At 48.6% G+C, this 17,714-nt stretch overlaps 1 protein-coding gene across 2 annotated transcripts in view; it reads left to right on the top strand.

The window, feature by feature from the left end:
* The window catches only part of TTLL6 (tubulin tyrosine ligase like 6), a 44,618-nt gene extending 37,093 nt beyond the window's left edge, over positions 1-7,525 (top strand). For both annotated transcript variants that reach the window (XM_037993050.2, XM_073005405.1), the window contains 3 exons: positions 254-623; positions 1,094-1,359; positions 6,793-7,525. In XM_037993050.2, coding sequence (XP_037848978.2) covers positions 254-623; positions 1,094-1,350 — 627 coding nt within the window. In that variant the 3' untranslated portion in view covers positions 1,351-1,359; positions 6,793-7,525. The remainder of the gene's footprint in view (positions 1-253; positions 624-1,093; positions 1,360-6,792) is intronic.
* The last annotated feature ends 10,189 nt before the right edge of the window (positions 7,526-17,714 follow it).

The following is a 17,714-nucleotide window of genomic DNA, read 5'->3' as shown; positions in this document are numbered from 1 at the left end:
ATGGTGAGGAAACTATTCTAACCTAATCTTTCTTGCTGCTAATGAATCAGCTCTTAATCTGTTTATTTTAATCAAGAATAGCATGGGAGCTGGGCATGGTGGCACTCACATGTAGGATCACTTGAGCCCAATTCGAGATCAGCCTGGGCAGCATAGCAAGACCTTGTCTCAAAAAATAAAAATAAAAAAAGAATAGCATAGGAAGGAACCCTTAGTTTTCCGCAGTCTCATTTTGAACTGTCTTTTCTTCCAGCACTTAACCTCAGTAGAAACCACCCCAGAATCCACCATCCAAGTCTCAATCTCCCCAAAGTCTCCACCAACCCTGGCCGTGACCACCAGCTCTGAGTACAGTGGCCCAGAGATGGATAGGGTGGTATCCTTTAAATGCAAGAAGCAGCAGACCCCTCCACAGTTAATCCAGAAGGAAATGTTAAAACCTCTTCTGCCCACAAAATCCAAGAGCTTCTGGGGGAGTCCGAACACAAACTGGAGTTTGCTAAAGAGTGACATGAAGAAGCCACATTTGCTATCCGAGTTATTGACCAAGCTTCAACTGAGGGGAAAGCTCTCCTTCTTCCCAGCTCACTACAACCCCAAGCTGGGAATGAACAGCCTGTCACGTGAGTACCAGTGTGTTCAGGGATGTGCCAGGAGCTTAAAGGGGAGACGGACCGATAGAACCAGTCCTAATCTGTGGGGAGCTCCCAGTCTTTGGAGGGGGGACAGCCCTTGTCCTCAGGGAAACCCCAGTCTGATGGTGGAGACACAGTCCATACCATTAGGAGGCCTCTAGTCTGATTGGGAAGACAAAGAAGATAAAAACAGAATGCTGTCCAAGTCCCTTCTTCAACATTTCCTAGTTCTCATTCACATGAGGCTCATTCAGCTGAGGCTGCACCAGTTATTGATGTTAAGTGTGAAAAAATGGGGAAAGAAAACTATTTGGAGAAAAGGAGCAATGGCTGATTCTGGCTCAAAGAGCTTCAGCCAGTTATAGGCCATGGAACCCTACTGGGAGGTAGTCTTCACCAGGAATTTGTGCTGAATCCAGCAGCACAAATCACTGATGCTTATGACTTTGCCTTTCCAGAAAACGCCTCCCTGCCTGGGGAGTGCCACTCCTGCAGTGACAGCTCTGGCGAGAAGAGGCAGCTGGATATGCCCGCCCTCCTCTTGCAGGGTCCTCAGAGCTATAATGTTACTCTGAGGGACCTGCTGGTGATTACCACTCCAGCCCGACTGGATCCAAGGCCTTGCAGAAGCCACACAAATGCTATGAGGGAGCCGTGTATGCAGGATCAAGAAGCATACAGCCATTGCCTGATCTCTGGCCAAAAAGGATGTTAGAGGAGCTAGGTAGGCCCACACATATTCCCTTAATGCATTTGGTGCGTTGGCAGATGCTCTGTGTTTTTCTGGAATGTTGGATAGGTAGGAGGATGGATGGATTGATAAAGACATACAGGTAAGTAGACAATGAAGACTTAGTCGAAATGTGACCCTGGCTGGCCGCAATGGCTCATGCCTATAATCCCAATACTTTGGGAGGCCAAGGCAGGAGGATCCCTTGAGCCAATGAGTTTGAGACCAGCCTGACAACATAAGGGAGATCGAATCTCTACAAAAAATTTAAAAATTAGCTGGGTGTGGTGGCACATGCCTGTGGTCCCAGCTACTTGAGAGGCTGAGGCAAGAAGACCCCTTGATGCAAGGGGTTCAAGACCAGCCTGGGCAACATAGCAAGACCCTGTCTCTACAAAAAATTTAAAAATTAGGCTGGGTGCGGTGGCTCACGCCTGTAATCCCAGACTTTGGGAGGCAGAGGTGGGTGGATCATGCGGTCAGGAAATCGAGACCATTCTGGCTAACACAGTGGAACCCTGTCTCTACAAAAATACAAAAAATTAGCTGGGTGTGGTATCACACTCCTGTAGTCCCAGCCACTCAGGAGGCTGAGGCTTGCCTCCTGAGGGAGGGAGAGGGAGGGAGGGGTTAGGAGAGAGAAGTTGCAGCGAGCTGAGATCATGCCACTGCACTCCAGCCTGGGTGACAGACTGACTCCGTCTCAAATAATAGTAATAATAATAATTTAAAAATTAGCTGGGTATGGTGGAGCATGCCTGTGGTCCCAGCTGCTTGGGAAGCCAAGGTAGGAGGATTCATTGAACACAGAGCTCAAGGTTGCAGTGAGCAGGGATTGCACCACTGCACTCCAGCCTGGGTGACAGAGTGAGACTCCATCTCAAAAAGACAAAAACAAAAACACAAACACCCCAAAAAGTAGCCGGGCATGATGGCACGTGCCTGTAGTCCCAGCTACAGTTACAGTGAGCTGAGACTGAGCCACTGTGCTCCAACCTGGGCGACACAGCGAGACTCCATCTCCAAAAGACAAAACAAAACAACAACAACAACAACAAAAACATATGGGTAATAAGTACTTGTCTTACATGTGGACCCAGGCCTAGGCAGAGGAGCCTGTTACAGACAGCCCTGACCTGTGGGCTTGTTATTGGAGCAAACTCTGATCCTTGAGGAGCTCCAACCCACGACCACTATCTTCAATTCTTGTGCCTCAGCCTCTTGAGTAGCTGGGGCTATAAGCATGTGCCTCCATGCCCAGAAAATTTTTGTATTTCTAGTAGATATGGGGTTTTGCCATGTTGGACAGGTTGGTCTCAAACTCCTGGCCTCAAGCAATTCACCCACCTCGGCCTCCCAAAGTGCTGGGATTACAGATACGAGCCACCCCACCCACCCTGTTTCTACTATTTAAAAAAGAGAGGGGCCGGGCGCGGTGGCTCAAGCCTGTAATCCCAGCATTTTGGGAGGCCGAGACGGGCGGATCACGAGGTCAGGAGATCGAGACCGTCCTGGCTAACCCGGTGAAACCCCGTCTCTACTAAAAAATACAAAAAAAAAACTAGCTGGGCGAGGTGGCAGGTACCTGTAGTCCCAGCTACTCCGGAGGCTGAGGCAGGAGAATGGCATGAACCTAGGAGGCGGAGCTTGCAGTGAGCTGAGATCCGGCCACTGCACTCCAGCCTGGGCGGCAGAGCGAGACTCCGTCTCAAAAATAAAATAAAATAAAATAAAATAAAATAATAAAAAAAGAGAGGATGATGTACAGATTACCATGAGAACTTGTATTCAATAGGACTGTTAAATGAAATAATAATGATCAGAAGCCACACAAAGAAAGGGAAGAGATCATTATACGAAGAGGGTGTGATAAGGTGCTTCCTGCATTGACCGTTGAATTTGGCTCTGAACCTCTTAGCAGAAAAGGCCAGACATAGCATCCTGTTTTGGTCCTTTTTGTCTGTCCAGTCATACTAGAGAGTCCCTAGTGGCATGGACTATGTCTCTGCCATCAGATGGGGGTCTCCCTGAGGACAGGAACTTTATTCCTCCCCCTCAAGATTGGGGGCTCCTCAAAGATTGGGACTGGTTCTGTTGGTTTCTCTCCCCACGTGCAAGTTTCAGGTACATCCCTGTATGCACTGGCCCTCACCTACTTGGAGTTGTAGTGAGCTGAGAAACAGAGAACCTTGGTGAATGCCTCTGACATCAGATGCTGATTCTTCATGTCACTTTTTAGCAACGTGAGCTGAGATTCCCTAAGGAGCTCTGGTATTTTGTAGGCAGAGATGGTTTCAATATTTTCTCGTAGGTGAGTAAAAATAAGTTGAGTAGCTCTTTAGGGAAGACTTCTTTCCCTGAAACAGCATTTTATCATGTGGAGTCTCATAGGTCTTTACTGCCATAATAAACAATGGCTGAGGGCACTGTCATGTGTTAGTATGAGTCATGGTGCTGGGCATGGTGGCAAGTGCCTGTGGTCCCAGCTACTCGGGAGGCTGAGGCAGGATTGCTTGAGTCCAGGAGTTCCGGGCTGTAATGCGCTATCCTGATTGGGTATCCGCACTAAGTTTGGCATCAGTATGGTGACCTCCCAGGAGCTGGGGACCACCAGGTTGCCTAAGGAAGGGTAAACCAAGACGGAAATGGAGCAGGTCAAAACTTCCATGCTCATCAGTAGCGGGATCACGCCGCTGAATATCCACTGCACTCCGGCCTAGGCAACATAGCGAGACCCCGTCTCTAAAAAAAGAAAAAATCAGGGTGATAGATGATGATAGTTGCCCTTTTTTGCTAGCTGACTATAAAAGCGCCAGCACTCTTCTAGATAAATATTTTATCCAATTGAATTTCAATCACAATTGCACACTTTATTTTTATTTTCTTTGGAGACAGTCTTGTTCTGTTGTGCAGGCTGGAGTGCAGTGATAGGATCATGGATCACCATAATCTCAAACTCCAGGGCTCAAGCCATCCTCCTGCCTCAGCCTCCCATGTAGCTAGGACTACTGGTGCACATCGTGATGTCCAGCTAATTTAAAAATTATTTGTGTAGCACAGGGTCTCCCATGTTGCCTAGACTGGTCTTGAACTCCTGGCCTCAAACAATCCTCTTGCTTCGGCTTCCCAAAACTCTGGGATTACAGGTGTGAGCCATTGCACTTAGCCTTGAACTTTAGAAAGGAAAAAAACCCAAAAAAACAAAAACAAAATCAAAAAACAACTGATACTCAAAGAGCATAAGGCTTAACATTCAGCAAGTCTCCCCGTTTTTAATTGGCACAGCAAGGATTTGAGTCAGATGCTTCTGATTCTCAAGTCCCAAGCTCTTGAAGCCGTATTATCTGTCTGTTAAATTATACTTTTCATATTAAGTCTTTAGTTAGAGCTGACGTGACAATAAGTAGCTCTTCAGTGGAGGCATTTCTGCAGGTAGCAGATATGACAAAGACCAAGCAGAGCCTCCTAGAATAACATATGGGGTCACCAGATCTCAGAGCTGGCCCCCTGCTTTTAGGCCAAATAATGGCTTCTAAAACTTCTCTCCAAACTAGTCAGACCATTAAGGACTTACACATAAAAAAGCAAACTCACAAAAGACTAATTATATATAGCAGAATGTCCATTGGAGTGCATGATATTAATGCATTGATTTACAGATGGAGCAGAATGTGGTGTGAAAAGAGGTCTTCTGCACAAGAAATAATGGTTGAAGGAAAGAAGGAAGAGCAAGCAGAGGCCCCAGTTGAGGATCAGGGGTTTCTTTGGAAAGCATAATAGTAATAACACCTTCCACACATCAGGTTTACAGATCATATCTCATGGAATCCTCACATTGACAATGTGAGGTTGGCAAGGCAGACGTTATTACCTTATGCCCAGTTTGCAAGTGAAGAAACTCAAGGTTGAGGATGTTAAATGACTTGCTCAACCTCACACAAGTGATGGACGGGACAAACAGCTCTATATTTCTTCCTCTATACCACCTGGCCACGAACTTGGCACCCATCCTGACCCATGTGAGGAATGGAGCCCTGACAAACTCCTCCATTTTTCTGCTTTAGTGGCTAGAATCTCGTTCTTCTTCCTCTGGATCCACTTTCACAGGGGGTTGGTCACTGAGTCCAGGGTGCAGATCTGTATAACAGTTGAATTCTAGGGGATAAACAACCTATTTTGTAGGATTTTCTTTCTTTCTTTCTTTCTTTTTTTTTTTTTTTTTTTGAGACGGGGTCTTACTGTGTCATCCAGGCTGGAGTGCAGTGGCACTATCACGGCTCACTTCAGCCTCGACTTCCCAGGCTCAGCTGATTCTCCCACTTCTGCCTCCCGAGTAGCTGGGGTGACAGGTGCTTGCCACCATGCTTGGCTAACTTTTTCTTTTCTTTCTTTCTTTTTTTTTTTTTTGAGATGGAGTCTCCCTCTGTTGCCCAGGCTGGAGTTCAGTGGTGCGATCTCGATCTCAGCTTACTGCAACCTCTGCTTCCCAGGTTCAGCTGATTCTCCTGCTTCTGCTGGCTAACTTTTTCTTTCTGTTTTTGTTGTTGTTGTTGCTGCTGTTGTTTATTTTTTTGTTTTTTGTGTGTTTGTTTTTTGAGACAGACTCTTGCTCTGTCACTCAGGCTGGAATACAGTGGTGTGATCTTGGCTCACTGCAACTTTCACCTCCCAGGTTCAAGTGATTTTCCTGCCTCAGCCGCCTGAGTAGCTGAGACTGCAGGTGTGCCACCATTCCTGGCTAATTTTTGGATGTAGCTTTAGTAGAGATGGAGTTTCTCCATGTTGGCCAGGCTGGTCTCAAATTCTTGACCTCAAGTGATCCACCTGCCTCAGCCTCCCAAAGAATTGGGATTACAGGCATGAGCCACTGTGCCTGGCTTCATTTTGTAAGATTTTAAGGATGACTCATGGCTTGGTAAAGTGGGATGCCTGGCATCTTACTGAATCAATGGTACCTGCAGTGATGGTGATACTATTGCTGATGAGGATGATATTGTGCTGATGGTGATGAGCCCAGCATGAACTGGCCCAAGACACACTTCCCATTGGTGTACTAAAAGCTTTTCATATATTGTCTCAGTCCTCAAGGCATTGTTGTTGTCTTTTTCCAAATGGGGAAACCAAGGCTGAGAGAGGTTAAGTAACTTGTCCAAGGGCATACAGCTTCTTAACCACTATAACATTCTCTCCAGCCAGCCATCTTGGCTGCTCTTAAATGATCCATATCCAATGTTTCAGGCAAGAAGGCTGCAGGAAGATGAATGTTGTGTAGGTAGAATGAGTTTCTGGTGATTACAGGTATGAGTCACCTAAGCATCTCTTGATCCACTAGATATGAATGGTGATGATGAGTTAATTGACTTTAATATTCTGGAGGCAATTTTAAAGGAAAATCTAAAAATATATATATATGTATTTTTTTCCCAGAATCAGACTGGATCTCTGCCACTTTTCTCTTCCTACCGCTCAACTTGCAGGAAACGGTTTGTCTCTTCCGACAGTGTCTCCAATGTTCACAGAATCAACTGAAGTTTTGTTTCCTCATCTAGATATCCTTGTCTTCCATTAGCTCCTATTAGCAGCACTGGGGCCAACAGCCCTGCCTTTGTGCCCTCCCAGTTAGCTTACAGTGCTACAGGACCATGATTTCTGGGGTTGGATTGGTGCTGCCCCAGGACACACCCCAGTTGCCCTACGAGTGGCACTTCTCTGGGTTCCTCACATGGCACCATCATCCAGAATATTCCGCCCAGATAAAGCAACTTGGGGTGTAGTGTTTCAGAGAAGGACTCATGATTTCCAGGAGTCAAAAGCCCTCAGTCCACCAACAGAACTATGCCAGTTGGTCTTCATCTCCAGGATAAAAGATGAAGTCAGGGATGGGCATAGTGCATAACTCTGAGCCCTGAGTGAGATAACTGAGGCAGCTGCAACTTCACAAGGTCAAGGCCCGACCTCCGCCTATCCCCTCCAGCCCAAAGACTTGCCACCTCAGTGCCTGAGCATCTTCTGGCGACCTCCCTCAGCAGCCCAACTTAATCTCACCAGTGAAAACAGAGGTGAGGCGAGAGTACCCAGCCTGAAGATGCTTCTTCTATCAACCTGCAGAAATGTTACACTTTCCCTTCAGGCATCCATTAATAAAAGAAATTGCCATGCTTACTGCCAGGAGGAGGAGCCTGATCTGGAGGGAGAATGGGAAGGGAAGGTTGTGGGGAGACAGTTATCCTGAGTACCCCTCACTAAGAAAGCTCCAGGCCAGGCACAGTGGCTCATGCCTGTAATCCCAGCACTTTGGGAGGTTGAGGCAGGCAGATCACCTGAGGTCAGGAGTTTAAGACCAGCTTGGCAAACATGGCGAAACCCCATCTCTACTAAAAATATAAAAATTAGCCAGGTGTGGTGGCAGGCACCTGTAGTCCTAGCTACTCAGGAAGCTGAGGCAGGAGAATCGCTTGAACCCATAAGGCAGAGGTTGCAGTGAGCCAAGATCGCGCCACTGCACTCCAGCCTGGGCGACAGAGCGAGACTCCGTTTAAAAAAAAAAAAGTTCCGAATACATTGAAAATATGTCAGGAACCTTTGAAGACTTTCTTGGGACAAATGGTCTACAGTAAGCTCTGCCCTCTTTACTAGGAGCCCAGGGCCTGCTGTTGCCCTCTCTGGGGCACTCTGACTCCTCCAACTGTGCCCAACAGGGCCTGGCTAGACCCCAGGCATAACATCTTTCCTTATCTGCCAGCTCACAATCTGCCCTTTCCAGGAATGTGATCCATTTTGCTTCACTCACTCTTCCTGAGTCCATTCCCTGGTGAGACCTTTGGGGTGTGTGGGGCAGAGGTGAAAGAAGTAACTTCGGAAGACAAGCACTTGCTTCACAGTGTTGACCCGGCTTTGCCTTAAGGATTTCCAATAGAATGAATTTCTGGCCTCAAGAATGTCAGGGAAACCTGGGATGCTTGAAACCCACAGTACCCTTCAGGCAAATGACCTTAATTATCCAAGATATTGAATGGAGACGTTAGACTCAAGTCATTTGTGTCCAGCTCTGAAACACACATGTGTACACGTCATCCCCATGTGGGCCTGGTTTTCAAGGATTCCGGGATAGTGTTCTTTTTAGTAAGTAGTCAAGGCCCACCAGGATGGCAAAAAAAGCCAAGGCCTGGTTATCCCAGCAGACAAGTAAAAACTTAATTGCCATCCCAGCCTCCACAAGCCCATTCCTGACGCCATTCAGAAGGCTCAAAACAGACTGATGTGAGGCCACTTTTCCCATTGTTCTCATCAGGTTGTCAGAGATCATAGCCTGGGTCAAGCAAAAGATGTAAGACTTGCTGAAAAGGGGCTTCCTGGAATCTCTACATCTCTCCCCTTTTCTCCCTGGTCACCAGTTCCAGCCAGTCAAGGTTCCTGAGCTGATAAAAAGGAAGTCTCTTAATAAGATGATGCCAGAATTATTTGGCTTTCTATGGGACACTGTGGTGCCAGCACCTTTGCTCCTAGAGACAGGGCATGCAATCTGTGCAGTCGCACAGGGTCCTGCACTTAGAAGAGCCCTGTGTTTGGCTTAATGCCTTATTGCCACCATCTTGAAATTCTGAATCATTTTTGAACATGGAACTCTGCGTTTTCATTTTGCAGTAGGCCTGCCAAATTGTGTAGCCACATCTTGTCTAGAGGCTTTAACAGCTCAGGGTTATCCAATGAGAAGGCGCAATGTCAGGCTGCCTTCCCAGCCCCACTCACCTCCTGCCTGTTCACTCATAGGGCTGTGCAGAGCAACTGTCTACTGAGTGCTTCTGCCAGACAGAAAAATGCTGTGGCAGTTCCTGCTCCCGAAGAGTGTGCAGTGGAGGAAGGTGGGTGCACAGATAACTAGCCTGAGTTAAGTGCCACTAAAAAAGAGTGTCAGTAGATGAGAAGGAAACACCCTCACACCTAGTTGGGAGGACTAAGTCCACTTCATTGGAGGAGGCGATATTTGAGTTGGCAGAAAAAGATAAAGAGGACTTTATTTTATTTTTTGAGATGGAGTCTCACTCTGTCGCCACGCTGGAGTGCCGTGGTGTGATTTCAGCTCACTGCAGCCTCTCCTTCCCGGGTTCAAGTTATTCTCCTGCCTCAGCCTCCCGAGTAACTGGGATTACAGGCGTGCACCACCACACCCGGCTAATTTTTGTATTTTTAGTAGAGACGGGGTTTCACCATGTTGGCCAGGATGGTCTCGATTTCTTGACCTCGTGATCCGCCTGCCTCAACCTCCCAAAGTGCTAGGATTACAGGTGTGAGCCACCGTACCTGGCTGATAAATAGAATTTTAAAAGGTGGAAGTAAGATATGGACTGAGGTATAGAGGCCTGGAAGAAACTAAAAACGTTGCACATGATCAAGAGGTAACGTCTAGGCTGGGCATGGTGGCTCACGCTTGTAATCCCAGCACTTTGGGAGGCCGAGGAGTGTGAATCACCTGAGGTCAGGAGTTTGAGACCAGCTTGGCCAACATGGCAAAACCTTGTCTCTGCTAAAAATACAAAAATTAGCCAAGTGTGGTGGCGGGTGCCTGTAATCCCAGTTACTTGGGAGGCTGAGGCAGGAGAATTGCTTGAACCCAGGAGATGGAGGTTGCAGTGATCTGAGATCACGCCACTGCACTCTAGCCAGGGCAACAAGAGCAAAACTCCGTCTCAAAACAAACAAACAAAAAAAACAAAACAAACAAAAAAGTGAGGTCTAGTCCATTTTGGCTGGATCAGAAAGGAAACTGGGAGATGAAGGTGGAAAGATAGATTAAGAGACCATATTGGAAACCCAGGGACCCTTTGTTTGTATTACCATTATTGCACTCCTCATGATAATGAATTTGTGCAACTGTCTGTCCACTGGAATGTACCATGTCTCTACATCTTTATATTCTCTACTTTTAGTTTAGTACCTAGGACATAATAGGAATTCAGTAAATATTTGCTGAATGAATAAATATTGCAGAGGATCTAAACTGTTATCCTGGGTAGTGTTTACCTTATTCAGCAGGCAGTGAGAAACTGCTGAAGGTTTTTGAGTGGGAGATTTTATTTAGCGTTAGGAAGATGAATCTGGTAGTAAATGGTAGAATGGTTTGGCAAGGGGAGGGACCCAAAGGTGGGAGAGGGCTTGGGAGTCTCATACAGTGGTCCAGGATTCAAGCCCTTGCAGCCTCTATCAGGATGGCTGGCTGGGGGAAAGAAAAGGAGGCAGATATACTTCGATAAGCTGGAAGAAAAAAAAAAGAGGTAAGTGAGAAAAATATCATAGAGCTGGGACTTAGCAGCTGACTGTGTGGCAGAGGATAAAGGAAAAATAAAGAAGGTTTCAGAGGAACTGAGTCCCCTGAAAGAAATTGGGAACATTAGGAGAAGGAGCTTTGGGAGGATAAAGATCAAGGTATCTGCTCCTAAAGCAGTTGGATGAACTCTTGTCCCCAGACAGATTTACGAAAGCAACACTGAAGGAAAAGTTTCCAAGTGCAAAAGTGACGTTCCTGAAGACTAAGTTGTTAAAAATAGCCATCTTGGATGGGGCAGGTTCTCTCATCTCCAGGCTCAGAGATATCTGGGCAGTTGTAAGGACCTGTGGTTCTCCCTAGACTTTATTAGTCACTTCAGAGCAAGGGTGAGGTCAACTTGGATTTAAAAAACTGTGCCTGGCCGAGCGCGGTGGCTCACACCTATAATCCCAGCACTTTGGGAGGCCGAGGGAGGCAGATCACCTGAGGTCGGGAGTTTGAGACCAGCCTGACCAACATGGAGAAACCCCGTCTCTACTAAAAATACAAAATTAGCCGGGCGTGGTGGCAGGCACCTGTAATCCCAGCTATTCAGGAGGCTGATGCAGGAGAATCACTTGAATCTGGGAGGCGGAGGTTGTGGTGAGCCAAGATCATGCCATTGTACTCTAGCCTGGGCAAGAGTGAAACTCTGTCTCTAAATAAATTAATTAATTAAATAAATAAAATTAAAAAAAACGAAAAGGTCTGCCAGGGAGTTCTGATGCTTAGCCAGGTTTGGGAACCACTTGTCTGGCTTACCCCACACTGGATTAGGCTGCCTTAGACAGCATGGGTAACTCTTACTAGCCTTAAAAGGGTGCCTTCAGGCTGGGTGTGTGGCTCACACCTGTAATTCCAGCATTTTGGGAGGCTGAGGTGGGAGGATCACTTGAGCCTAGGAGTTTGAGACCAGCTTAGGCAACACAGCAACCTTGTCTCTACTAAACAACAACAGCAGCAACAAAATTTGCCATGCATGGTTAGGCACACCTGTAGTCCCAGCTACTCAGGAGACTGAGGTGGGAGGATTGCTTGAGCTCACAAGGTCGAAGCTATAGTGAGCTATGATCGTGCCACTATACTCCAGCCTGGGTGACAGAGGGCGACCCTGTTTACAAAAAAAGTGATTTTAGATTCCAGCTTTCCTTCCATCCTGGCAGAGAGTGTAAGCAAGGCAGACTGGCAGCTGTTGCAGGCTCCCTCCCCGCACTCATCCTGGATGATTACATGAACTGAATGAATCATTCACAACCCTTGCCTTTACAGCTGGCATGTCACTTAGCTTAATTACAGCATGCAGTGGTATTTCAACTCGAGGAATCTAAAAAAGCAATAAAAAGAGTTTTGTAAATTGTTAGGAAGGCAATGAAGACCTTGAAACTGCAATTTACTAAGCATTGCTTTCAATTATTTTGCATTCTCCAGCCATGACTAAGTTATTCACTAGCAGCCTAGAGCCAAGCAGGTAGTGTGTCATATGGAGGGTATTTCATGTCTCCCGAATGCCCACTGTGCTGGGGAGGTGGCTGGAGGCTCTGGGAGTTGCCTTGGGTATGCGAGGGGACGTGATTATTCTGAACACATGCTCTTCCCATCAGGTACATGATAATCATGCTTCCTCCAAGACTCTCCAACCGTGGGCTCTGGCTGGTCTGGGGTGACCTTCAGCAAGGGGCTCCCTTCTCCTTTACTCCCCACTATCTACTATTGTCCCCAGAAAGCAAGAGGAAAGAAGTGTGGAAAGCAAAGCAAGTGCTTTAAAGATCTAGGGTTTGTGCCTGTTTTTTTTCTGGCTGGCTGTCTCATTTCTTTTCCTGGCATACTTCCTGATTCATCTTAGTCCTTGAGTATGTACTTCTTGGGGAGCCATTTGAAAAGGAAAGTCTATGGCCTCTTTTCACCACCCTGCTTTCTCAAGCATAGGAGTCTTGTGACAGTGATAACAAATTAGGACCCCATCCGTCTGAGAAAGGGGAAACAGCAGCAGCAGGAAGTCTCAGCCAGCATGATAAGCAGTAGCAGAATGCCAGCTGCCTTAGCAGCCATGCCGGGCGGGAGAGCAAACACCTAAATCCTGTTGGCAAAGTCAGCAAGACACCATCACACTGCAGCCAAAGCAAACAGGAGCTGAGACAGGCCTACAGTAATGGATTCTCACTTCCCCCTGGATCTGGCAGAGGGTGAGACTAAGCCAGCTGAGCCCACGTGACAGGGCATCAAGTAGCCATGGGGATGCTCACACCCATCCCTGAGCTGGGGCCCAAGCTGGACCCTTGCCTTCTTTGCCATCGACTCTTTCTTTTCTTTTTTTTCTCTTTTCCTTTCGTCCTTTCTTCCTCATTCTCTTTCTCTCTTTCCTTTCTTTTTTTTTTTTTTTTCAGTGTCTTGCTTTGTCACCCAGGCTGGAGAGCAGTGTCTAGATCATGGTTCACTGCAGCATTGCTCTCCTGGGCTCAGTGATCCTCCCAACTCTCCCCGCTGAGGAGCTGGGACTGCAGGCATGCACCACCATGCCTGGCTATTTATTTATTTATTTATTAAGATATAGAGTCTCACTATGTTGCTGAGGCTGGTCTCAAACTCTTGGGCTCAAGGGATATTCCTGCCTCGGCCTCCTAAAGCACTAGGATTACAGGCTTGATCCAAGCCACCTCGCCTGGCCCACAGTCTCCTTTCAGTTTGATCCAGGCCAAGGAAAGGCTGATACTGAAAAAGTATTGTCACATATATTATGTTGTTGATTCTTCACAGCAGTTCTGTGAGATCAATATTATCCTCATCTTATAGATGTGAACATTGAGGCTTGGGGATATCAAGGACACAGAGCCAGGCCTTAGTCTCAGGCCTCTGACTCAGTGTCTGCTGCCCATCTCATTTCCTCCACCCTTCCACCTCTCCACCCCAAACTCTCCATGTCAATTCCCACAGTCCCTTCATGGGCTGAGCTCCCACAGTCTAAATGGGACTTGAGTTCTTTTTTTCCATTTCGTAGTTGAGAAGCAGACTCCAGAGTGGGGGTGGGGCTGGGGGTATTTTTTGTTTCTAAACCAGGAAACAGCTTGTTGACTTACTTGATTCTGTCTACCACACCCACCAACATGAATGGAGGTCCAGTGAGAAGTATATGTTTACAAATATTTTCAATCATTTTGCTTTATCAACAGCATCCCCCTCCCTTATTAAAACGTGAAAGATCTGAATCAAGACCTCTTGTTTCTGATGCCATAATTTGGTTGTCCTTGGACATAGTCTGAATAGACCCCCTTATGACCTGAAGCTCCTTGGTGTCTCTAGGGCCCAATGTACCTATGAAAATTCATATCCCTCACCACCTAGTTGAGAAACTTATAATTATTAATGGAGAAATGCACAGTAGCTATATTCATATCTAAAGGAAAGACTGGGCTTCTATTGAGAGAAGAAAAGCCAACTGTTGGATAGGACATTCCCTTCTGGTTCTCCATTTCCCAGCAGATTTGCTGATCATTGAAACGTTTCTCAATCGCTCTGTTGAAAGGGAAAGGAGCGGAGAAGGAAAGAGGAATCGTTTATTGGACTCAGAGCCAATTCACCGGTTCTTTTTTTTTTTTTCTTAGCCTTTTCTTTTGTTCTGCTTCTAGGGGCCCTAAAGGAAAACACCATTCAACAGAAGGGGCCGTGGAAACTGTAGGTGGAGGGCATCGTTGGAAATCTCCTCCATTCCCCCATACCTGAAGTGGGTAGTTATAGGGCAGGTGGGGATTCCGCAGGAGGGAGCGAGGAATGCGTGCGTGAGGCTGGCTTGGAGGTCCTGTTGGAGAAGGCGCGCTCGGGAAGGTTCTTCTTAGCGAATTTGCCTGGAATTGGAGTAGGACGCACAGAGAGGAAAACCTTGCGCCCCACAGCCCAGTCCGGAGTCCCTGAGCCCCGCTCTCCTTGGCGGAAAAAGATCCTGGGTCGACGAGAAAAGTGCTCCCAGCCGCTGAGTCTCGCAGGCGGGGCCCAGGCACCCAGGTTCCAGCGCAGAGCCTGAACCCGCACCGCGGCCACGTGCAACGCAGGGCCAAAGGGCCTTCGCCCCAGCTGGGGCAGAGAGAAATCCTCCGGAAGCTGGAAGAAGCAGGACCAAGGGTCTCAGCAGAAATGCTCAGGGCAGGGCCGGACCAGCCCGTTCCTTCTCGCTCTTCTGCTCGCTTCGCCCAAGCGGCTCCAGCTCTGAAGCCCCAAAGCCTCAGAGGTGAATTCGGTTCCAGAATGAGCGTGGAATCGGATTCCTCCGGTTCCTGCGTGTACACGACATTGTTAATGTAGCGCGTGTGATGTGCCAAGCACTGGGGCAAAGCGCTTTTACAAGCTTTATTATCCCCAAAACCGCTTTCCGAGGGGGATACGAGCCCCATTTACAGATAAGGAAACTGAACCCGAGAGAGAGTGTAAACCCAGTATGTGTCCCGAGCAAGACTGGATGAGGCCGGTGGCTCCACGGCCACGCGGGACCTCTGTAGCCCTTCCCCGACCACAGTAGTTTGAACTTGAACTGCAGAAACGGAATTCTAGTGTGGAGATCAGTGTGAAGCCACGGAGGGGAACAGCGCTTCGGGTTCCAGCGTGGTCACCTTCATTCCGTCACTGTTCCCATTAGGACTCCAGAGGAAGACTGGCAGGGAATGGTGGTTACTCCAATTTACAGTGTAGGAAACAGGTTTACTACGTCCAGGTCATAGCTACTCCAGAGACAAGATCCCATCCCGGGAAGGTCTTCTGATGTCCCAAACCCAGGAAGAGCTTTCAGCCAGGGCATTCATCCTGAATTTTTCATGTGCCATCTAAGTGGGGTGCTGAAACAGGCCCTGAGGAGTGTTGCTGCCACCGCGCCTGGCCCTCCTCAGAGCCCTTAGGTCTCCTGGTGTGGAGGACCACCAGGTGAACCACGAAAGGGAACTGAGCTCTCCCTTCTTCCCTTCCTCCCTTCCTTCTTTCCTTCCTTCCTTCTGCTCACCTGCTGTGGAGAAGAGTGGGCTTAGGTGATTTTCCTTTGATTCAATTCCCAGTCATCTTGGTCACTGGGCTGAGATGGGGCAGAGGTCAAGTGTCCGAAGGTTTTTCTCTGGAACACGCACTGTTTGGCCTTGGCAAAAATCCTAGAGGAAGATGAGGCAGGCAGGACATTATTTTGGTCACTAAGCACGGGGCTCTGCAGCGCTGGGCTCACCACTGCATTGATTTAATTCCAGCATCAACTCTGCAGTTATTTTACCTATAAGGAGACTCTGCTCTGGGAGATGAAGACCGTTCCCCTGGCCTGAAGCTGCTGGGGAATAGGACTGGGGTCTAAGCTGGGTCTATGTAACCTCATAGCTTTGCCCTGTCCTGCTGTGCCTTGCCAGTGGCCCAAGAATGGAAATAGGAGTCAAAACAACCTCCCTCCACACCATCAACATTAAAAATGACAGCCATGAGATTCTTTCTTCTCTTCTTTTTGACGAGAGTCTCGCTATATTGCCTAGGCTAGAACTCCTGGCCTCAATCGATGCTCCCACTTCCATCTACCAAAACGCCAGGATTACAGGCATAAGTAACCAAGCTCAGCCCTGTAATCATTTCCTTAAAGTTCAGTGACAAAATCCCTCTCCAAGGAGTATGATTTCCACTCTTGTGCTAGGGAAAGTTGACAGTATGTGCCCGTAACCCTTCACAGATGCCCGCTCTCCCTTCAGAGAAACGTCCTTCAGGTGATTCTTAACAAACGGGATTCTGGAAGCTGTGCCCTCCGGCTTCCCCCGCCACCCAGCCCTTCCAGCTTCGTCATTTCCATAGTCGCATTCCCCAGGCCCGCGTGAGCCGTTCTTTAGCCCGAGAGAAACCACGCCCCATGTGATTGATGCTCCTGCTTTGGTCTCAAGCAGGCAGCCTAGCTGCCGGATCGGAAGGCCGCCCTGGTTTTCTGGCAGGAGAGAGGATTTCAGAACGTCTCCTCCACTCAGAATCCCTCCCTTCCCCGTCCGTCTCCCTGCCGCCCCCTCCCTCTCCCTGCCGCCCCCTCTTTTCTAGTCCCACCAGTTTCCAAAGCGCAGAGGATGTTTACCCTGCGGAGCGAGGCCTGGACGGCCTGAGGTCACAAGCTTGATTCACCGCAGGAAAGCCCCCGAGCCTGCCCCCACCCGGTGTCCCCAGCTCTGCCAGGGCGAGGAGATCACGCTTGGAAACCCCACCCTGCCGGGCCAAGAAACGCCCCCGCCACTCCCCAGCCTCCCAGGCATCCCTACTGCGCCCAGGCCCTTCCTTCCAAAGGCGCTCGCCAGGCCCAGATGCGCGAAACCGTGGGAGAACCCGGAGGGGTCCCTGGGCGCTCTTCCACCTCGCCCCATCCCTGCCCCTAGCTGCCAAAGATTGAGGGTCGGGGCGGAAGAGAGGGTAATGCGCTCCATTTCACCTCCGAGTCATTTTAAGACTCGCGTGAAGCAGGCTGGGGCATTCCCTGACAAATGACTAAAGGTTTCCGGTTTATCCCCAAACCGGGCTGAGAGACTCTCCTTTAGGCTTGGAGACGGGTGCTGGAGGCAGAGACAACTTGCTCTGTTTCATCAGCCAGGAGATAGGAGTTCAGGGGATTTCCAAGGGAATCTCAGGATGAAGGGACGTTTGTCTTCTCACTGTGTCCTCTAAGGATGTTCCCCTTCCCTTCAGAACCCTGAGGGGGTTAATGTTTCACCAGTCACTCCCTTCCTCCCTTTCCTCTCACCTGGGGGCTCCAAGATGCACCCCAGTCCCTAATCCAGCCACTACCTTGTCCCAGGTTGGGTCAGTGGAGCGGGCTGTCACCCAAGCAGCCCCTCTTCATCTGCACCGTCCCAGCCCCCGCTGGTGTCTGCCTGAGCTTGTTGCCTCGGCCCCCACCTGACCCCGACACACTGATAAGACCTCAGACGGCCAAACATCGTTAACTTCTTTGCCTTTCTAGACTTCTCAGCCTGTCCTTTTCCCGACCCCAGGCTGGGGGGTCGCCTGGAGGTGCGTCTGTGCTTTCCTAGGCAGTGGACTCCACCACACCACCGTTGTCTTT

The sequence above is a fragment of the Chlorocebus sabaeus genome, chromosome 16 (genome assembly GCF_047675955.1).
Source record: "Chlorocebus sabaeus isolate Y175 chromosome 16, mChlSab1.0.hap1, whole genome shotgun sequence".
NCBI lineage: Eukaryota > Metazoa > Chordata > Mammalia > Primates > Cercopithecidae > Chlorocebus > Chlorocebus sabaeus.
This window is presented reverse-complemented; position numbering and strand designations above follow the sequence as displayed.